We start from the raw sequence: 23,732 nt of genomic DNA, 5'->3' as shown, positions 1-23,732 counted from the left end.
CCCCCTCCCCGCGCGACGCGGCACGCCCGCCCCGCCCTCCCTCCCTTCCTCCTCGGCGCCGGCGCGCCGTCGATCGAACGCACCGTGAGCTCTCCTGTCCCGCGCCCCCCGATTCAGGCCCCTCTTACCGTTCGCGTTCCGTCTAGGGATTATTGATTCCGGCCCAGCACCCGTCGCGCGGAATTCGTTTCTGGGACGGACAAGGATCCGGCGGATTTTCCCTCTGGGACGGTCGGGCCGTGCAGTCGCGGCGGTGAGTTCTGTTTCTGTCGAGCTTTGATCCTCCCTGTTGCTGCCCCGTCAGCTCCGCAATTTTTACCTGACGACCGACCCACCACCAGCGCTGGTGGTGGTGGGTTTGGGGGCGATCGCATCGCTGATTCGGCTGTCGTGTGGCTCGCCGCCATTGCTGTCAGTTTCTGTGTTGATCCTTCAACTTTGAATGAATGATTGATCTTACAGGGTAGTGGGCTTTGATTACGGACTGTCTAGCTGTGGAAGTGAGGTCAATTAATCACCGCTAGTTTCAGGCCACTTAGACCCGTCATCGTTTTCCTCTCCTAGTGTTCAATCACCCTGGCCATGAATGACATTTCACCGACTGTTGTTTCAACTGGTACATTGCACTTGCAAGTGTTTGTGTCGCAGTCCGTGACCAGTCGTCGATGGATGGGCTGGAATTGAATGCTTGTGTATTGTCAGATCAAGTGACTAGTTTCAGTTTGTTATACTCAGGACTCGTGTAGAATTAGTTTCAGTCTGTTATGCTCAGAACTCATGTAGAATTGTTTGTGTTCAGTTAAATGGTACTACATACATTGCATTTATGTGTTTGTTTCTTTGCAGTCCGTAACCAGTGATCGATGGATAAGCTAGTATTGAATGGTTGTGTATTGTCAGATCAAAGGACTAGTTTCAGTCTGTAATACTTTGAGCCCATGCTTCTACTATGGTCTGGAGTCATGTCCATTAGACGAGCGTAACAGTGATGTTCATGTTGCTGAAATCCACATGTGGTGTATGATAGTCGTTGATAGGTGACGCTTCTGGTGGCAGCTAACATAGTGCTTTCTGCTGGTTCAGTCCAAAATGGTACAGGTAGATTTAGACAGGTTTTTTGTGTAACATAACATATGGGCATCAATCATGCCCGTTTCTTTGTCTGTCTTTGTGGACTAGATCAGCACGAGTTTTTTCATTGCCCTCCCACGTTATCCAGTTCTTGTCAGGCTGACTGAAACCCATCACAAATGTTTAGCTGAGATGTGTTACAACACATCGCCGGCATGATTTCACTCTCAATAGCTGCCCTGCCGGACCTTGTTCTCTGAAGCCTCGTAGGATCTTTCATTTTTTCCAGTCTGATGTGCTATATCACAGCTGTTATTTCCACTTGTTTAGATGATATTGCTCGCCAACTGACACCGCAGCTTTTCATATGCAGCAACTTAGTTGCCACTACCAGGACTTCTATTAAGCAGACTGTATACACATTATCAGATAAAAGGTGTGGAAAAGACTGCAAGTAGCCATCAAGGTGTGGAGCAAGTTTTTTTGTTTCTTCATAAATTGGAACTTTTGTCTTGGTCTGTTTCTCCTTTGTTACCTATGAAGATAATTAGGGACAATAGTAGATCACAATTCGTTGGTATAAAATGCAGGAGTGTATTGCATCCGTCGCTGTGTGCCCAGCTTTTGGGGCATTTCTTTCTCTGTTCCCTCCTCAGCAAAACTTTACACTTTTATTCCTGCCCATTCTTTTGGTACCAATTATTCGTATAACCTGCAGAAGTTGAACCACTATTTTACCCCACGGACTATGAACTGTTAGTGTTGGATGCACATGTCAAGAGAATTTCCTTCCAAAAGCTTCACTATTTGTAACAAGTGTGCTTGATTAAACGACAAGAAACTTTACTGTTGCACACATAGTTCAGAGCATATCATTTTGATTCATAAAGATTAACAGAGCCTGGTTAAAAAAACTTGTGCAGGTAATTCTGAGATGAGACAAGTGCTTAACAGACAATGAGACAATATCATTTGATACTGAAGGTTCTACCCTGAAGTCACTCTCTGCCATTATTGACTGAATGAACACAAACAATTCTACATGAGTTCCACTGGTTAGCTAGCTATTACACAACTCTGCTCTACGCTGTAACGAACAACAGCTGGTGGGCTTGTGTCGTTACTCGAACCAGTATAATCCTGGAACGCATGATTGCCTCCAAAGTCACACCCTCTACACCCAGAGCTAAAGGTCAGGCTGCTCTACTCTGAAGTGTTCGTTGAGGTACCTCCGTCCCACTACTACTAGTTGCTATGCTGCGTGTTCTTCAGGCCGCCTTTTTCGGCAGATCTTGTCTTTACAGGGGACATTTCCTACATTTATGTACACCATATGCTTTAGAAAGGCCTTTACATGGCGGATGCTGTTTGTCAAGAGGACATGGGCAGCGACGCCTTTGCAAATATTCTCTGTCCTGGGGCTAGGATTGCTAGGGGATCATACATGTGTTTCCTCCGCTCAAATGTCTCCCACCTCGCCCCGAAGTGGGCTTTCCACTGCTGCTGCGTGGTGTAGGGCGCTAGGTACTGCTTCATCCCGACGCCGGCCTTGTCGCAGAAGTCTAGGATCTTGTCGTTGAGGCTCACCGCGTGGTCGACGCTGCCGTGGCCTGACGCCGACGGTGCCGACGACAGGAACCCCACCAGGTAGAAGATTTCTTCCTCCGGTATCACCACTGACGTCCTGTTGTCCCACCTGCACCCCACAATGTGTCAATTTAATCAGTTACCATCAAACCTACGTACAACCAGAGGACAGAGATGGTAAAATTTTTAGGTTTCTGATGATGATGGAACTGCTTTGCTTACTTTGATCTGTTCACTGGGTAGAGGAGGATGGGGCCATTGTTGCTGTCTTTGAGGATGTTGCCGAAGACCTCCGTCGCGAACCGGTGGATGGTGCTTCTCGGGATGAGGAGGTTGAGCCATGGGTGTGGAACCTCCCAGAGGCCCTGGGCCCTGAGCTTGAGCTCGGAGGAGTGCACCCTGTCCAGGAACTCGAGGTACGTGACATGGGTGTGGAAGAGGGTTGACTGTATGTATCTCAGCCGAGACAGCAGCACACCAACCTCCTGCAAAGACAAAGAACAAGAACAAGATTAGATTAGATTAATCGAAACCACACACAACCTGGGCGGGCCAAATGCGTCAACATCTGCATTTGTATTGTATATATAAGGGGCGAGAAAATGATTAATCAACTCACCTGTTCCATGATGTCAGCCTCTTCAGGGTCGAAGTTCTTGGTCATCTCAAGGCAGTAGAGCACCTTCCCGTCCGACTGGAAGTGGCTGGCCTGCACCGGGTCCTGCGGCTTGAACGACGTCCTCCAGTTGTTGAGGATGCCCGTCCGGTTGATGATCACGAACCCCTCGATGTAGTCGAAGGTCTCGTCCGCCGAGATCAGCGCCTCCTGGTCCTCGGTGAAGCTCGCGAAGTCCGAGTAGAGCACCCGGATCCACCTCACCTGTCATCGTATCCAATCCAAGAGATCAGTACAACTGAATGAAATGAGCGATCCATGTCGGTCTGCGACTGCATTTGGTTGTGACAAATGATTGATTTGCTTGTGTGATCATGTGTATTCACGTACCATCTTTGGTGCAGGTTGGAGGGCGATCCTGGCTCTGGTGATGATGCCGAACTGGCCCAGGCCGCCGAGAGCGCCGTAGAAGAGGTCGGAGTTCTCGTCCGGCGAGCAGGTGACCACATCCCCTCTCCCTGCATTTGGTGTTTATGGGACGATACATCAGGTACTGCTGCGGTTACTTGTTAATTTTGTTGCTAGCTATAGTTAATGATGATGCGTGGTGCTTAATTAATTTTGTGTGGCTGGGTTTGTATGAGACCTGTCACAATCTCCAGCTGGTTGACATTGCTGACCTGCGGTCCTTGCCGGAACGCCTGGCCGCTGACCCCGGCATTCGACAAGGTGCCGCCCACCGTCAAATGGAGGTAGTCGGTCCACGACTTGGGCGCCAGCCCGTGCTTGAGCGTCTCATGCAGCACGTTGATCCAGAGCGCGCCTCCGGGGGCGTCCACGTAGGCAGGCGCGTCGGCGCCGGCGTGCACCCGCATCATGGCGCCGCTCCCGAGGGACTCCATCCTGACGACGATCCCGCCGGCGGTCTGCGACTGGCCGAGCAGCGAGTGCCCGTGTCCTCGCGCGGCGACCGTGAGCGGCGAGCGCTCGCCCAGCTGGAACACGCGGCGCACTGCGGCGGCGACGTCGGCCACGGAGCCCGGGTGGAGCACGGCGGCCGGCATCAGGCTGCAGCGGTTGCCGAAGTCGCGGGCCGCGGCGGCCACGTCGTGGAAGCTGAGGTGTCCGTCGAGGCGCAGCGGGCCGAGCGGCGCGAGCACGCCCGCGTCCGGCACGTGCATGGTGACCCCGCCGAGGGCGAGCAGCAGCAGCAGCTTGAGGCAGCACACCACCGACACCCTCACCATGGCTGCCTCCCCGGACTAGCTAACTTTATATATACCTCAGGAAAGCTGCGCGGCCAACCCCGGTTAGCTCGCTCGCCCCAAGTGTCCACGCAGTTGGGCAGGTTGGTGGACGGCAAGCCGGCGCCGGCGGGAGTAACTTGCAAGGGAGAACAACCAACCTATAATTACCGGCGAGCGAGTTCGTTCTTGGCTTGTTGGAGGGTGCAACAGGAGCGGCGGAGAGAGAGGGGAGCGTGGGGATGGATGGAGGAAGGAGTGGGAGGGAGGGGGAGATTTAAAGGGCGCGGGCGGGCCGGCTGGGTGGCGGGCGACGCCGACGCAGCCGCAGCAGCAGCAGCGGGGGACGTGAGTGGCGCGGTCAACCAATCTCGGCCACTGCTGGGCAGTAGTAGTAGAACCCGTAGGAAGACCGACTGCTCCGTTCGCCTGGTGCTTTTGCGTGCACATTCTGGACGGAGACATGTCGTAGTGGCGCAAATGTTTGTTTTTACAGCCCGGTCGCCTCGCCGCCGCGCCGTCTCGTCCGTCCGAAGCATGTATGCATGGGCAGGGCTGCCTCTGCCGGCCGTCAAACGTACCCCCAGTGGAGGAGACACAGTACTAATTGTCTAATTCCGATGGGTTGTTTCACTGATGAGTGGACTTGCATTAGAGTGCCTGCTTGGGAGCTGAGCACCGGATGCGGATCGGATCGATTCTGCATGGCAGAGATCATATATTCCCCAGGGATCATGCAGGTGTGTTCCTCGCGGTGCCGCCAGGCCTCCGGCAAGGCGAAGCGCTGTCGCGCCGTGCCGGCCGGATTTGTAAACTCCCGTGGCGACGCGACACCGGCGGGTCGACGGACGGATCTTCTCCGAAGCTGCTGCTGCTGCTGCCGTTGCGCTCGCTCGCAGTCGCAGGCTCACATGGCGCGCATGAGGCTGTCTGCGCGCAGCCCGCAGCGACGCCTGCATGCTTTGTGCCATGTTCGCATGCTGTTCACCATCACCAGACAGTGTGGAACGAGGATGCGCTCTCGCCAATCACCTCGAAACTGGAGCAGATTACATATTTTTTTTACCTTAAAAACGTATGGACTTGGATCATCACACCTGGTAAATAACTAGTTCTTTCTTCTCTCTTCCGGAGACTGACTGACTGACCAGAGCAGCTGCTGTCAAATGATACTACTACAATTATGTGAGGATGAATGAATGGTTTGACCACTTGGCATGCATTCTCACCTCACCCACTCACTCTTTGTTTACCCCTTGAGGCTTGTCTCCGGTTAACCGCGTCCGCGTACGTACCAATCATGCACGCAGGACGGAGAGGAGAGGTCGGAGGAGGCGTGGGGGCCGTGACCAGTTCGTTTCTCGTATCTAACAGCATCCCCCTGACGGCGACGTGTACAGGTACGTACGCCATGCAGGCAACCACCCTTTGTGGTACGACTTGGACCCCTCTCACGTGCGTACGTGGATTCCTGGCCACGTACACAAGCGCTGCGCGGAAGGATCGCAAATTTGGAGTCCGGGGTAACAAAAAGAAAGAAAGAAGGAGGCTGCGATCGATGTGAAACCGACCGACACCGACACGGCGCTGGCCGACGGGGTGCGCGCAAGTGGTTCGGTCGAACTCGACCCAGAGGGAGGCGAAAAGAAAAGAAAGCAGGGGGCGGGCGCGGGTCCTGGTCAGGGCAGAGACCGGTTTGACCGTTGTGTCGAGTCCATCGCCCGGGCCGGCTGCGTATGTGATGCGCCTGGTGGGCAGGCTCCACAAAGGGAGATTCCTTCAACCCTTCACGCACGTCTCTCACATGGCGCAAATGCTGCCGTTTAATTCGTTAACTATTCTGCTTCTGGGAGGCAGCCTCTAATTCTAATTAACCCTGTTGTACAGGGCGTATGGTGAGACATTTTCCTACGTGCGTCCACCGTTTGTGCATTTTGGAAGCATTTAGGGCATTTCCAACGCGGACGCCGCATGTAATTTACCATCCAACGCCGCATCTAGTCGGTCCGCATATCAGTTTTGCAAACCGGACGCAAAGTGAGGGTTGCTTTACGAGAGTCTGGACTGCCGCCAACCCGCCACGTAGGACTTTGATACCATCGACCCACTCAAATCCCCCTTTTGGCTCACTTTTCTTTCATTCCGCCCCCGCTCTTCTCTTACCTTGCATCCACACCTTCCTCTTCGACGCTATGGATGTATCTCTTCGACCGCCACCCATTCATTCTCTAACATCTGCAACTGCACCCATGCGCCTGCCCACCTTGAACTATGCCGTCGTCCACGGAGGATAAATCTGTAGCGAAGTATCCCCCCCCCCCCAACCGACGCCCTCCATGGCGGACACCACTCTTGACAGTTGTTCGGTCAAATGTCTTGAGCTTTTTTGTGAACTTCCCATTGTTTTCTAAAGTAAGCATGATAGCAGAGTACTTGGTGATGGAGAATGAGTTGGTGTGCTATGCGTGCAGGGTCATATTTGTGAACTTTGTAGGCATGAGGCAAGTGGGCTCTTTGTTTTGGCAGAATGTGCGCTTCATTTCTTGAGCAAAAGCATTTTGCGCCCAACGACACGCACGTGATCCATATTCGCAATGTGAAGTCGTTGACCCATTGGTGGTACACCATCTCCAAGGTCCTCATGAGGTTTTGCTTCTTGGTGCTCTACATGTTGATCAATTCATTGATTCACTCACTGTTTGAACTTGATAATTATCAAGTTGTATAACCCGGTGTTGTTGTCATGATGTACTATAGGATCGAGGGTGGACCATTTGCATTCATACATTGTCATATGAAGCTCAAAGGCAATAGTGCGTGAAGCGGCTTATGCCGATTGCGACTTGAGTATCGTTGAGTTTGGAATCGATGAATTTGAAAAGCTGGTTGAACATCCGATTATTTGGGACATAATATTTATATTTGAACTATTTTTTGCGAGAAATTTTTCAATCTATTCATTTTCAATCATTATAGTACAACGAACACCAGAAATAATAAAAATTACATCTAGAGCCGTAAACCACTTAGCTACGACTATAAGAACTAAAGCAAGTCGAAGGCGCACCACCATCATTGTCCATCCCTCGCCATAGTCGGGCAAAACTTGTTCTAGTTGACAGTCGGGAAGTCGTCGTGCTAATGCCTCATAGAACCATCGTACTAGAATAGCAATTGTCGCCGATGAAGAGTAGCGTAGATCGGAAGGATGCAACATGAAAACACACGAACTTAGACGGACTACGACTTGAACCGAGCAAATCCACCATAGGCAGATCGGCCAGAGACACACCTCCACATGCCCACCGACGATGCTAGACGCACCTACAGAATGGGGTCTAGGCGGAGAGAACCTTATTCCAACTTGAGGGAGCCGCCGCCTCGTCTTCCTGATCGGGACACAAACCTAATAAAACTCGAAGAAACATATAAAAATGAAGCCCTCCCGTGGGCAAGGGCACGGATCCAGCACACCCCCATGCCCCTAAGCCAACGGTGACGAGGCGAACAGGCGACGGCGTCGGCGCGAGGTAGTAGAACCCTGTACTTTTTTTAGAAGAGGTGGCCGAACTATTGTTGTACTAGAAATATTTGTAAGTTATTTATATATGAATTGTGATACTTTCTATTATTATTTTGCATGTTTTTTCAACACGGTACAAACGCAAGCGCTCAGGAATGTATTTGTGTCCGTGGACCAGTCCACAGATAAATACCTTGTCCCTTTTAGCCTGAGTTTGTGGGTATTGATATATTTTTTCTATAAACTTGGTCAAGGATGTACTCATTTGACTTTTGAAAAAAATAAATACACCTTATATAAAGGAACTGAGGGAGCAGATGCCATGGCCTTCTCTCGAAAAACAAGGTCACTAGTAAAAGAGAGCATGTCAAGAATTTTCAGATTAGAGTAAAAGTTGTCACGGAGCTCCTGCTAGGAGGTAAAATGTGGAATGTACTCTTGAACAAGTTGTTTTCAAGCATATAGTACTTACAATTGTGCTACGTATTCTGGAGAGAACGGCAATCACTTCCTGGTGGAATGAATATATTCACGGGGTTGCTTCCAGAACACTGCCTCAAGTTGGGCCAGGCCAACCACTACACCAAGAAGCGCATGGCTGGATGGCAACCCGTGCGCCATTGATCGTGCTGGCGACGACCACTTTTGGCACTTGACCTGTTGACTGCTTCCATCTGTGTCAATGCCGTCCACACAACCCATCATCGCCACACACGTGAACGCACACACTTTTTTGTGAGCACTTCTATTTCACATATTTTTTCCTTTGTGCTATTTCTCTATCTATTTTACCGTCAGACGTCAAAGCAGAAGTGTAGTACTTCTTTTGGATGGGAAAGTCAAAGTGGTACTTGCAACCAGGGCGGTGGCAGAAATCACATATCTGACCTCAGGCAGAAATCAAATCACAAACTGACCTGGTTACGAAATTTTTTCACTCTGCTGACCCTTTGGTGTGGCGCCCGACAGCCGGGCGCCGCACCCTACTGTGCAGCGCCCTTCCCTTAGGCGTCGCACCATCCTGCCAGCGTGGCAGCCCTGGTCCAGTTGCGGCCCCACACGCACCTGTGCAGCGCCTAAGAGCTAGGCGCCACACACCTGTAATGTGCAGCGCCTAGCTCTTGGGCGCTGCACAGTCTGTGTTCCACTTGGGCTGGCCCCACTCTCTCTCCCCTCCCACCCCCACCCCACACACCCCCACCCGACCCAAACCCTTAGACTTGCGGCCCTCCTCTCTTCCCCTCTCCCCCCTCTCAAATCCTTCTCAAATCTTGCAAATCCGGAGTATTTGACCGTGGATTTCGAAGCCAACCCCTCCCTTAAGGTAATCTCCTCCGATCCCCTCGTTTTCATCCATAGGAATTGTCACATTTGCTCAAATCTTGCTAGTTTGGGGAAACCCTAGATTTTGATAGAATTTGGAAATTTGTGTTGAATGATGTTATATTTCTTTGCTAATTTGGGTTGTTTAGGCTTCCATAGTATGCTAGGGTTAGGGTTATGTGTGTTTGATGTTGGTGTTAGGGTTATGTTGGTGTTAGGGTTGTGGTTATTGTTATGTGGGGGTTAGGGTTATTAATTCATATATATGTTAGGGCATATGTGTGCAAATTTTCTTCTTAAGTATTTACTTGATATATGTGTGTTTTTGATTATTGTAGGGATGGGGAGAACATGTGTTTATGTTCATCATGTGGATAAAGAGGCCTTTTTGAAAGGCAATGTTGAGACGGACCCGGATGAGCTTGACATGGTGTTTGAGAGTAGTCCTAGCTATGCGGAGCTTTTGAAACAAGTGAGGAAAGATTTGAATTGGATGGACCCAAGTGACGTTGTTGAGTTCGAGGGAAGGCATAATGTTGGTTTAGGAATGCACATCCGTTGGAAGACAATGCGTGTGAACTCCGAGCAACGTTGGGTTGCATACAAGGAGACGGTTGCCGAATCTCTAGACAAGGCTCTTGAGTTATTTGCCTCCAAGAAGGTTGAGTCTACTTTGAATTTAGACTTGAACCGGAACCCCTCCCCGTTGGTTGCTAGCACTCCCCCACCCATGAACCAAGATCAAATGAGTGAACCTCAATTCACGCAAGAAGATTGGCCAACATTGAGCCCGACTCCAAACAACCAAAATGAAGGTTTTGAAGAGGAGAATGATGAGTACGAGAAGGATGACAACGAAGTTGACCTCCATGACAACAATGTGGGTGATCTCGACCAATATCATGTGCAAGAGACAATGGACCAATCCATCCCTTTTTCCCGTGCATATGCATCGAACTCGGATGACGATGGTCCTGATGAAGAAGTTGATGAGGAGGGGTTCACACCGAAGGAGGCCGAAGCATTTAAGAAGGTATTCGGGCGGGATCACAAGACACCATTGTAAAAATACTGTAAACTGCACATGCTAAGCAAAGAGAACTAATAACTTGAACATCATATCATTTAAGACAATTCAACATTACTTCAGGTTCGCAAACACAAATACCACACTAGTAAGAGTTCACCAACATATAACATAACCTCACAAGTTCGTCAACCTAATTAAACTGCTACAATTAACATGAACAAGCACTAATGCCTTCCGCGCGTGTTCCTGGTGGCACGCCTGCAGGCAAGCTTCTTCTTCTTAGGAGCACGAGGATCCTCTTCGTGCACTTCCTCCTCCGCCTCCGCCTCCGCCTCCTCCTCCGCCTCATCCAAGCTAGCCATCCGTGAGGTCCCTACGACCACCTTTGGGTTGCCTCTGTTGTCATAGTCGTTGGGCGTGTACCGGCGTCTGGGCTGCCTAGGCTTGAACACATATGCGGACCGAGCTTGAGCGTCCGCCAAAGTCATGTCATCATCAAGCTCATCGCCCTATCACACAACGAAACAATATGGTGAAGGCCGATGTCGTAATCAAGTGAGAATCACATCTAAAGGATTAGTCATACCTCTTGGGTGATCCCACCCTCATCATCCATATAAGCATATGAGGAACTCACATCGTCCCCCTCATGGTGAGGTGCGGGGTCTGATGGTGTACCAGACCTAGAGGCAGATGGTTCATCATATTCAGGATCACGGCAACCGAGAAGGTTCGATAACCGCCTTAACTTCTTGGCCTGACGCTGTAACATGAACAAGTGTGTAAGATATCAAACTTCGCAACATAGACTGGCTCTCATAGTGAATGCGATATGTACCTTGAGGAATGCTCGTAGTGAACCATCATCATTGCCAGTTCCAACCGGTGTCTTCTCCAGAATAGACTGGCTCTCATCAGCTGCTTTCTTGATCTCGGTGCGCTGCGGATGAGAAAAAATGAATGCGTTAGCCATTCAAACATGTGTAATACGGTCAACAGGAAAGTAAAGAGGGGAACACTTTACCACATAGTTAATCACCGGAACAGCAGGGACTCCTTGCCCTAGCCTGACATCTCTGTTGTACTTCCCCTTTGCTAGATCCTCAAAGTTTACGGGTTCTTCAAGAATATCCTCATTATATGCCGGCGGGCATATCTCAACTCGAGTAGTTCCAATAAACCATCGTACGTAGTTATCAAAAGCAAGTGAGTTGTGCTCACGAAGCGGGGCGCGTGCAGTGCTACGAGCTTGCTCCACACAAAGCTGGAAGCGGGTAACATACGCAGAATGATGCTTGGCCCAGTCCTTTATCTTCCGTTGCCTTCTCCTGTCCAACCTGCGTGGTATAAAACCAAACATTAGCACAATCAAAAGGAGTCCCGATGATTAGACAATACGCACACATGCTCTCTTACCTATGAAGTGCTTTATCCGTGTCCACCCAATCCGGCGGGTGAGGCTGGAAAAGACCAAACTGACGATACACGCGATGCGGCAAATGAAACTCAACCGCCCAGTTGCATATCAGTGGGCACCGCATAAGCCAGAGATCCTTATCCCGCAAGCACATCGGGTTGAGGCGGAACTCCGCGGTGTACCCCAAGCTCTCACCCGCGCCATATGGCTGCCATTCCACCTATGAAACAGGGCAACAATGCAAATTTGATAACTATTTTTCAAGCAAGCATGAGAAAGGACTAAAGTAATGACCTCCTTACCTGCTCAGGCGTAATCGTGTCCAACTCGGCAATGTACTTTTGGTACATGAGATTGACATCGTTCGTCATCTCGGAAACGATATCCCACTTGTAAGCCCACGTGGGGCGCCGTAATTCGTCATGTTCATCTGCATACCAAGGATCAAACCTGACGCTCTTCGGGCGTCCAACAGGCAGACGCTCCCAGCTCCATACAGAAAGTAGAAGCAGATTACCACCAATGCCTGCACTAGGTGTGATCCTGCAACACGCATCATCCAGCTACATATGAAAGAAAAACAATGTTAACTTGACAGCAAGCTTGCATTGCTAATGAATAAATGAGTTGATCACAAAACAGACCAACTACCTGTCGGTACAAGTAGGCAAGAGTCGCTGAACCCCAGCTCCATTTGCTATCGAAGACGGTCAACGCCTTCAGCCACATCCATGGAGCGTTCTTGCCAGTGGAGTCAGGAAACAAAGTCCTCGACACAATGTACCACATATACACACGAGCATGTGTCTGGATCACATCATCAGTTGCATCCGGAGGGCACGTCGCAAAGTTATTTTGAATCCACGTGAAAGCAGCTCCGGCTGCCTTCCTTTCCCTCTTCTTCTTCTCTTCTCCCTCCTCTACATCATCCTCAGCCTCGGTAGGAGCCATACCGATAAGAGCAATCATCTGCTCGCGCCACCCATCAGAATCGGTGCTCATACATAGAGGCCTCCCGTCGATAGCAAGACCGGTGATCAACGAGACATCCTCGAGCGTCACGGTCATCTCCCCGGTCCGAAGATGGAAACTGTGGGTCTCTGGCCTCCACCGATCAACAAGAGCGGACACCAGTGGAGCGTTCAGATTCGGCGTGGACCGGCTGACCAACAGAATCCACGGGAGTAGTCCTGCCTGCTTGATGTACGGTGTGTACCGCTCATCGTAAGGCATGGCAGGACCAGAGACCCCGTGATACCGAATCTTCAGAGGTTCAAGCTTCTGCAAAAAACAAGTAATGACAAATCTTAGGGCATGTAAATTTCAACTAAAGGCAAATTTGCAAAATATTTAGATTACTCATTATTACCTTATCCTTCTCGCGCATCATGTAGGCCCGGTGTTGCACGTCGTAGACATCGTCCAGAAGCCAAACCATCCTTACAATTTCAAACAATAAACATATAAAAGTTCATCTTCATCTCAAATATCGGTATACACTAAACATATAACATGTGTTCAACTACAAGAATCTCAACATCTCCTTCTCACACAATGAATATGTCATATGTGTTCAAATAAACTAAACATCTAATATTTCAAATAAACTCAACATCTAATATTTGAAATAAACTGAACATCTAATATATATCTAAACAAACTTCTCATATATGTCTACAAAAATCAACATCTCATAGTTATCTATAAAAATAGGCATCTCATATATATCTAAAAAAACTAAACAATCTAGGGTTTCAACAACAAGAATCATATATTGTGAACTAATAAATAACACTACGGTACTACCAATATGAATACACATCCTAAATCGAGCAAACCAAACAAATCAAGGGTTCCATCAAATCATGGACAAATCTCTAGAATGGCAACAAATTTACGGAGCAAAAGAAAGAGAAGGGAAGAGTTTACCTAGTAGGATGGATTGGGGATCGAATCCACGGATCAAATCTTCAGATCTGAGAGGGATGTGGGGGGATTAGATGGGGGCGCCGCCGCCGCCGCTGCTCTCTGTCCAGAGAGCGGAGAGATGAAGAACTACCTGGTCGGGCTGGAGCGGCCGCGCTTAAGTCACTGTGCAGCGCCCAAGGGCTAGGCGCTGCACGTCAAAGTGTGGCGCCTAGCTCTTAGGCGCTGCACAGGTGCGTGTGGGGCCGCAACTGGACTAGGACTGCCACGCTGGCAGGATATGCGACGCCTAAAGGAGAGGCGCTGCACAGTAGGGTGCGGCGCCCAGCTGTCGGGCGCCACACCGAAGGGTCAGCAGAGTGAATTTTTTTTCATAAACAGGTCAGTTTGTGATTTGATTTCTACCTCGGGTCAAATCTGTGATTTCTGCCCAGGGCGGTAAGTACCACTTCAGGCCGTGGTAGTACACAGAAGCTGATTGTACATCATTACGCAGACAGGAGGAACATCATCTACATGTCCTGACGTGTAAAAATCTGCTATGTACGACCAATTATATGGGCACTTGGCACAGGTGTCCCTCCTTTGTTTCCATCTACTCCATGTCTCTGTTCTGTGCGCGCACTGACTGGCTCGTCAGCTGATGTGTGACCAGCGGCACCGTACTGTCACGCTCACAGAGGGGGGATGATATTTGTGCATGCATGCATGCGCCGGACTTGGCGGCGAGGGTGGCCGGAGAGCGATCGCCGGTGCGGCCCGGCCTCGGGATGTCGGGGAAGTGGAGTGGTGGACTCGCCGGGGCCCCGAGCCCCACGTGTCCCGCCTGGCGTTTCTCCTGTCGCGCCGGCTTTCGGCTCGCGGGGCCTGCCGTCCCGTGCCGACGTGCCGGCTCCCGGGGAGGGCCACGAATCCGACCGTGGGGGGCCGTGGCCCGCCAGGGATCCGACCATGTGTGCTTTTGGAACAGGAGCATGGCAGGTTAGTTCACGACATGATATGGTACTCATCTAGTGCTATAGTAGTTCTATCAGTGGTACACTGGCTGCGATTTAGATTTTTGTGGCTCACGGACTCGCAGTCCGGTTCCAACGGCATGTCTTTTTTCTTCCCTTCACAAAGCGTTTCTAAAAATATATGTTGTCTAAGGGCATCTCCAGACCCTCGAACCACTCCGGGCCAAGCGGTCGGGATGTAGTTTGCCATCTAACGTGGTACTCATCGCAAACGAACTAGTCTGAACATCCATTTTCCCGTAAATCAGGCACAATTTAGGGGAACTTTACGGGGCGTCCGGACCGCTGTCACGTACGCGTCATCCACCTCAATCCCACCCAAAAAATTGTCCTATACCCGCACCCACTCTCACGCAAAGTAGTTACCGTGCATCCATGTCGGCCAGCGCCGCACTTATGCCGGCTCAGAGCGGACGCGACTTCTCACTGAAGATGGCATTGAAGAAAGTGCGCCGGCTGAGAGCGCCACCCGGTCTCCGCGCTTGTTCCAATGCCGGAGATGCGTGAATGGACAGGATTGGATGGCTCTGTACCGCACTCAAACCGGCTCCCATCTGCCTGCCTGTCGGCATTAAACATGCATGAGCAGCGGGCGCTGTACAAGTCCATGCGCAACACCCGCGAGCACTGCCGCGAGCGATGGTGGTTGCGTGTCCTGCAGGCAAAAAGATATGTCGACGTGGAGGAGGACGAAGAGGAGACGCAGGCGACCGCGGGCGGCACCAACTCTGCGTCGTTCGTGCCGCCACTACCACAATCTTGGCCCGTTCACGCCTAGTGCCGTCGACACGGCGGACTCTAGCGAGGAAGAGTAGGACATGGGATGCCACCATGGCTTGGGACCCATGAGGGACACACCCCACGTCTTATTCCTCCCTTCCCGTGGCTTCATGACCCGAGGCTCACGACTGATGAGCTTGCCGGACATCGGGAAGACAGGACGTGCGACGGATCCCGCCACGGCCAATGATCATTCAGACCAGGTTAAAAATATCTCGTCATCTTTTGTTTATTTGAAATATGTCGAAAATGTAATGTGTTTGGTTCAGTTTAAATGAAAATATCAGGTTTGCATGAAAATTGTCCGATTTGTTTAAATTTGCTTTGAAATGGATGCAAGCACGGTTGAATGGCCGGCTCCAGCATCATTATCCGCAGAAAGGTATCACGTCCATTTTAAGGGTCCGTGTTGGAGATGCCCTAACCCTCAAAATGGATACACTATTTATCCATGGACTAGTCCGAACTTGTGTGCTGAGAGTTCAGACACAGACTAGCTAGCCCAGACGGGTCCACAGATACTAATACGAGAGCTGGCCATCCAACCATGTCCTCCAAATGTCTGCCCCGATTTTTGTCTTAAGTCTGCAACACTCAAAATAATTATAAAAAATAACACAATTTAATCATGTATAACTTGTAGATATCCCTAGTACAACAATAGTACAAATGGAAATATTACATCTAAGATAACCGGATGTTCATCAAGTTTTTTGAATTCATCTATTCCAAATTCTGCAATACTCGAGTCAGAATTCGCACATGTCCTCCCATGCACTGTGCTCCTCGAGCTTCATCCAATAATGCATAAACGTAAATGGCCTGCCTACGGTCTTGTGGTATAGCAAGACAACATGTCCAGCCTATACAAAGTGATGATCATCAAGTTGCAACATTAAGTGAATCAATGAATTGACCAATACATGAAACAATACAAGAAGCAAAACTTACGATCTTCATGGTTGACGAGCCCGATGGCCATATTTTCCTTACTCATGCAACCGCACCATAAAAATTAATGATGGAGTTGAACATGATGAACCATCGATGGGTTAGCGACTTTCCATTGCGATCATTTTTTTATTTTTTTTTAGAAAAAGAGGACTCCGGCCTCTGCATATGGACGATGCATGCAGCCACTTTATTAATTATTCACACAAGACCTTACAAAGTCATACAACAGTAAGACTAAAGCCACCGTCTAGGCAACATGTGTTGCTACTCCTATCCAGTTGATGAAGGGATGCTAATAGTCTGGGCCCAATACCAAACAGACCTCGCAGCCAAACCTAACATCTAAGACCTGAGGTCCCAACCAGGACGCCTGCCGGGTATGGGGCACCCACCAGTCCGGCACACTCCTCAACCAGGACGCCTGCCGGGTATGAGGCCGCCGCAGCCACCTACCACCAATCCATCTTCAATGTTCTACTGCTGCACCTACCTTGCCCGGTCTAGCTGCCGTCGACTCCACTATGACGCCATACAATGCCACCATCCTACGCTCGTCCATCATCACATGCCCACCGGCGAGACCTCGATACTCCATGCTGCCGAGACCCACCAATGTCGACGTGCCAGATGCCACGTCGCTCCTTCGTCGTGAACACCACCTGCTGCCATTGGTCCCATCCCCTCCACCTGCAGTTCCTTTAACCGAGCACCCAAACGCCTCAGGAGCCTTCACAAAGGGTACGACACACATAGTGCCGCCGCCACCCAATCTAAGGAGATTTTGAGTTTTCACCCGGGCATGGGGTCGGGGTAGAGGGCAGGGACGTCGACGGCGCCTGCAAGTAGGAGAAGGCGACCCTGGTCGTCGCCACTGTCGGGATGAACGAGTCATCCAGAGTTTCCTCTGGTCCGATGTCACCTCTACCAGCTCCCGCGAATGCACCGGGGCCGACGACCGCGATCATAAGCCACCAAGTGCAGCGGGAGAAGGCCTGCAGTGCGAAGGAGATCCACCAGCAACTCACTGCCCACGCGGTCAAGATGCCGTCCATTCACCCCCCGTGAACGTCACCAGCCGAGGGCGGCGTCACCATGCCTAACGAGGCTGCCGCCCCAGGTCCAGGTTCCTCCATGATGGACGGAGTGCGAGATCCGCCACGAGCGACGAGATCCGGCACCGCGCGGCTGACGCCATCACCCAAGCCCGCCGTCGACCGATCCCCCCGCCGCCGAGAGCCCGCACGCTGCTGGGAGTCCCACACCCACGGATCTGGGCGCCCGTCCACCGCCACGAGCCCGCTGCCTCCGGGATCCGCCACACCGCCAGGAGGGCCGCACCCCGCGGATCAGGACGTCCTCGCCACCGCGCATCCGGGAGAGGGAGGAGAGACCCTCCACCGTCGCCATCGCACGCACGGGCTTTTCCCAACGCTGACCATCGGCAATGACGGAGGGGGAGAAGGGCGCTGGAGGGAAACTAGGCGGCTGCGACGGCTGAGCCCTCCCGAGCCGCCCGCTTGGTAGGCGACGCGAGAGGGATGCGAGGGACGGTTTTGTTCCCTTGGTCATGCAACGCCTGGAATAATTTGGCCGGGCTGGCTAATCCATTGCGATCATGGATCATGTGCAAGTCATTGGGCTCGAAGTGCTTTTGCACATGAAACGAATTATGCACGTCTTACCAAAATGTTGACCTCCCATTGCCTCATGCCTACAAAGTCAACAGAGAGACGACCTTTTACGCATCACACATTAACTCATTCTCCATCGCCGAGTACCCTGCCATCATGCTTACTCTGAAAAACAACAAGACGTTCAACAAAAAAGCTTAATGACATTTGAACGAACACCTGTGAGGCGTGGTGTCCACCTTGGACTGCGTCGGCAGGGGGCTGAGGGTACCTGACTATAGACAGATTCTGGATGAACAACGGTGTAGTCTAAGGCAGGTAGGCGTGTGAGTGGGGGTTAATTAGCTTGTCCGGTTAACCCTGTAAGAGGAAACATATTTACCTCAACACTATAGTGGTTGTAATCCCTCGGAAGAAGCCGCTTACCGGTGAAACGGTCGAGAAGAGGACGAGAGGGAGGACAATCAAGTTAGGGGAGAGAGGAAAGTCAAAGTGTACTTTGGTATTGTCATACTCTTGTTCACAAAAAGTATGTCTACAATCTGGAAAGGCATCCGGCAGGTTCTAAGATATCGACACACAATCTTGATAATGGTATCGAAGTGTCTGAAAATTTTAATGAGACTTCCATTTTCACCTAATACTTTCTCTAAACTAGTTAAAAGGGATATCACATCCTACTACTTGGAAAAAAATTAAATGGAGAAGCGGAATCATTCACCTATTTTCCAAATTTTATGCACTACTAGTAAGCTACCCGTGCCTCGCATGTGAGAGTTCAGATAATAAAAGTATGACAGAGTATTGATATCACATATGCATTAAGTATAACATGTAGACTTGATTCATGTCATTCCTCTGACTGAAATTATAGCTATAGAATATTCTATAACTGTGATACATACTAAACAAAACTCAAATTATATGTATAAGAATAGTTAAGTACTCTATCTGGAAAGATAAATGGATTGTAGGAAGATGTTGCCTTAGCCTTGAACCAAAACAAAAAGCAAAAGGCAAAAAAAACATTTCTTTTGAAAGAAAAAACTTGTCAAGTTATATGGAAGATTCTCGAACAAATGAGGCTGACTATTTTTTGTGGGTACTGTGCATAGTAAATAATAAAAATAAAAGTAACTCAATTCTTTTAGTAGAGAAAAAAAATCAAGAATTAAAGTATGGAATTGTCTAGAAGAAAGAAGAAGTCTCTTTGTTTTAAGGTCTATGCATATTATGCATGGTGCTTATGGCCAAGCGTGGAATTCTAGACATTACACATGGCAGAATCTGGTGTAGTGAAGAGAATATTGAAAGGTCAACAGTACTTGGATTTGCCATCTCACAACCGTTGGATCGGCTTCATCCAACGAACAATATTGAAACTTATTTGTACACTGTATAGTGGTATAGATATGTACTCAATTAACTTCGTCTGCGCTATGGTAATACACACAAAATGTTGGTGAATACCGTGCGCCAATCTGGGGATGATCAATCAAATATAGAAACAACAATTATTTATCATCAAATTCATAATTACCTGAATTTAGAATATCTCATTGATGTGATTTTTCAGTTGAGATGCCACGGAGATAGTTGTGCATCGCTCGGAAGAGTCCTCTCAGGCACCACATGTTTGCCACCTTTTCCGACATCCGCTTATGCACACATGCATGAACATACATCACATGTCGTGTCAAGTTTAGCTATGGGCGGCTGTGTTATAATTTTCCAACTTATTTTGACCAGTACAACAAATCCAGTGCCTTGGTCGACCTATAACAAAACTCTGACGAGGGCACTCACTAAATAAGTGGATATCCCTATTGTCTGGTCTCAGCTTGTCTCTTGTGTAAAGATTCATTGTTCTGTTTATCTAGCATATGATGGGAGAGATTAGCAATTGTGATGCTGTACACTAGAGGCAAAATGATTAGGTGAGCGACCTGCTGGTTTAAGGAATTTCATTAACTTTATCACTTTATAAAAAACATAGTTGGTTATCCCTCAATTAGCAACAACTTACTAATATATGTTGCTAATTGAGGGATCTGCACCCCTAAATTACCATCATCATGGAGTTTGAGATACAGATTTTCTTTAGACCAACCAACTGGTTTTTGTTTTGGAACCACTCGACTGTCTTTTCTTTATGAAATCAGTCGATTTTTGTAGTTTCCTCTCTTGTCGGACACTTATTCCGTGCCTGTTACACATTTTTACTAATTTTGTAAAATGCAACTGTATTTATTTGATTTTTATTTTATTTAGCAGATTTGATTTGAAACAGTGGATTCTTCTTATTTTGCTGTGCAGCTGCATTTTTAATCTACACCATTTATTTTTATGTACACCAGTTGGACTTCTAGAATTGTGGAGCTACCTTTTTCTTATAGTGCGCAATTGTACCCATTTAGTTTTAAATGGAATCGACTGTTTTCTTTTTAAGTTTTCAATTCAACTGGTAGGGTCTGAAAAAATAGTCGACTTGTTGGCAGTCAAAGTTATAATATGGTTATTTTGTGGTTTAACTACTAGTTCCTCCGTCAAAACACGTCTAGCACTAGGCTGCGTCTAGATACATCTGTTTGAGTAACAAGTAATCGGACGGAGGGAGTATTTGGGAGTACAGTTTAGCTATTTTTAATATGCACATGCATGGTTTTTTCTTCAAGTGCAAGTCTTTAGTGACAGTGTTGGATCTCCACGGAGGATGATGTGCCCCGCAATTATATTACTCCCTCCGTCTAGGTGTGCAAGTCATCTTACGAAAACCAAATAATCCCAAAACACTTAGGCGCGGTGCATTAAATTATACCTCGTTTCTTGTTTCTTGACATATCAACCAATAAGAGATGTGGAGTGTGCATGCTTTTAATGACTTGAGACTATCAAACACGACATGCAGTGGTTAGTTCATTGCATGCAATGCTATTAATTAGCAAATGAACATTAAGTTCTCTCGTTTTCTCCTCCTCCTTGGTCACGGTGCACAACCTAAGATGACTTACTCACCTAGACGGAGGGAGTAGTTTTATTTTAAATATTGTGTGCGTGGCTTGCCATCAGAACCAACCCTAGATTAAAGGTGCGGTAGTTAATTATTGCATGCCCTTGAGTTGATGTTACTTTGGCCAACAAACCAAACCACCTGATAATTAATTGTCCAGCGCTTAGGTAGACTTACAATTGCTAGATTTGCCGTTGCCGGCCGGCATCTTTGAACATTACGCTGGCAACTTTTCACATCAACTGCAAGTACAACATCACTATGTAGAGAATAGATCAAATCAACTCAAAAATCATTTTCATGTTTGCTTTTCCACAAGAAACAGACACACATGGTAATTGATTAACAAGCATGACAACGATATATTTGAATGGACAACCCATGCCAAATGACCAGTGAATCTTCATTGAGTGATTTAGTTGGTGGCGAAGCTAGCAGAGAGGAAAATAACAATTACACCTTTTTTAGGGAGGCTAGAAATATTACACATTTTCTTCTCACGAGCAAGAGTCCCAACTTAATTGTGACAACATACTGTGCACAAGGTAGGGGTCGTCAAATTGTGACCTAATTCCACGTTTGTGCTAGCCACCTGTTAACCCAACATTGCCCAAGCCTTTTTAATTGGATTAGCAACCCATAATTAGCACAAGTCAACTTCCAAAAAAAATCGCACATGCTCCTCTTTATGTAACGTACTTAATTTTACTTTTATTTATTTTAGGAGACTTGCTTTGGAGCTTCTTTTCCCTGTAATAACTGTTTTCTGTGAGGTTAGTATTAGTTTAGCTTGTAATTTAGTCCCCCTAAAAACGACAGTGTTGTAGCCTTGTAGCTTGTAACCCCGTTCTACGGGAAAAGAAAATCCTTCCGAGAAAATGTAGCCTAGCTGGTTGGAGGAAATTTACTGTGTACAGTTCAACTTAACCATGAATGTCTAGGACATATATTTCTGACTAAATTCACCTATGTTGTACTAGAATATAGAAAAGTCTTGCTTGAGGAGTTAGTTGGACTAAATCTCAGCATGTGATCCATATCCAGTGTGGGCCCTAGCAATCTATGTGGGGCCCACGTTTAGGAAATCCCAGCTTTCTTCTCTCCCTAATTTTGTAAGGGCTACATCATGTGTTCCTTGAAAGGGCCTAACTAGGGTAGACTAAAGATGATAATTATTGTGATTTACAAATCAAGGGAGGGCAGCAAAGAAAGAGTCCCCCCCCCCCCACCCCCCCTCTCTATGCATGTGTAGAAGCTGATGTATGCTTACTGAATCTACCCAAAAAAGACCACCCAGAGGGCCTACAAATAAACTAGTACCGGTATAGTTGTCCTGTGCAACTGTGCAAGTATCAAGTAAAGTATTGTAGATAGCTACGTTACAAACACATGGAGAAAATTGTTTAAAAAGACACATGGAGAAAATGTATACTATTACACATGCATAGTATAATATTTGTTCAGTCAAAGTCTCTAATGACATATATGCATGCATGCAACCAGCTAGTACGACAATACCGCCAACTTAAGAGGGGTCAGCAAGTTTGAACAATCGACCGCGTACGTAAGGAGCAGTTGATCATATTGATCTATGCACACAAACAATAATTAGACTCCAACCATGAAAGCTCATCGAAAGATGCAACTTGCGGGTGGTAACTGTTCTTGAACCTTTCTTACGTAACATGCGTGTGTCAATTGTCATTACTCGTGATTCATCGCTAGTGTATGTACAGGGGGACCAAAAGGGGTATTCACATACCCAGGGTACCCCGCGCTGTTGCAGAGATTGGTTGCAATATATTATTTTAATGATATTTGGATGTCTGAAATTTGAATATGAGAATGAAGAATAAAAAATCATATGACTTATTGTATTTGATTATTATATAGTTGCAAAATATTCTAGCAAATAAATATAGTTGTAAACTATTTATATAATATAAGTAGTATTTCTCATGCATGGTGAGAGAAAAAAAGTGAGCTTGATGAAGTGCAATGTGTGCATGCTGAGGGAAATATAAATAGTGGGGTTGCATGTTGAAATAAATAAATTTAGTGGGTTGATGAGGTGGCAATGTGGTAAGGTGACATGTGCCCATATGGTAAGATAAATAGAGGTAGTGGAGACCAACTACTTAAGTATATAGGATATATATATATGATTCATCAACTTTTTATTTATACACCACGTGGCAAGCGTGATAAATGCAATCTCAAATTGACAAAAAAAACATTTTATTTATACAGAGATGCCCCATCTCTCATGTTGAGGAGGCCGGGCAATTTTCTCTTCCATTCTGAAATATATATCTCGGCCAAAGATATTGCAATTTTCTCTTTAAATGGACATATTTTTTTTACAGTTTTTAGTTCAAATCAGAGAAATGCATATAGTTTACATTGACTTGGGAAAATTCCGTTTAAAAATCTGCAGGATCCTCTAAGTGCATCTCTAGCAGACCCCGCATAAGTGGTCAAACCCGCAAATTTTTTGCGTTTTACAGTTTTGGGCGAAAAAGTGTCCAGAACAGAAACCGTAAAAGTAGTCCAACCCGTAAATTTTTTAAGGGCCACCGCAAATGCACGCCCGAAACCCTTATC

At 47.9% G+C, this 23,732-nt stretch overlaps 1 protein-coding gene and 1 long non-coding RNA gene across 2 annotated transcripts; one reads left to right on the top strand and one right to left on the bottom strand.

Annotated features, from left to right (window-relative positions):
- On the top strand, positions 1-2,272 carry LOC123072398 (uncharacterized). The gene is made up of 3 exons (XR_006435099.1): positions 1-84; positions 1,445-1,537; positions 1,995-2,272. It is a non-coding gene; the product is annotated as an uncharacterized lncRNA (long non-coding RNA).
- A 136-nt stretch (positions 2,273-2,408) lies between these two features.
- LOC123072395 (cytokinin dehydrogenase 4) lies at positions 2,409-4,766 on the bottom strand. Its single transcript, XM_044495950.1, has 5 exons — positions 3,921-4,766; positions 3,665-3,792; positions 3,278-3,538; positions 2,881-3,143; positions 2,409-2,767 (listed from the first exon to the last, which is right to left on the bottom strand). The coding sequence occupies exons 1-5, from the start codon at positions 4,519-4,521 to the stop codon at positions 2,443-2,445; spliced, it is 1,578 nt and encodes a 525-aa protein (XP_044351885.1). The 5' UTR covers positions 4,522-4,766; the 3' UTR covers positions 2,409-2,442.
- Between the last annotated feature and the right edge of the window lie 18,966 nt (positions 4,767-23,732).

Source organism: Triticum aestivum, chromosome 3B (assembly GCF_018294505.1).
Source record: "Triticum aestivum cultivar Chinese Spring chromosome 3B, IWGSC CS RefSeq v2.1, whole genome shotgun sequence".
In the NCBI taxonomy this organism is placed as follows: domain Eukaryota; kingdom Viridiplantae; phylum Streptophyta; class Magnoliopsida; order Poales; family Poaceae; genus Triticum; species Triticum aestivum.
The sequence above is the reverse complement of the archived record's forward strand: the minus strand, read 5'-3'. Positions and strand labels throughout refer to the sequence as shown.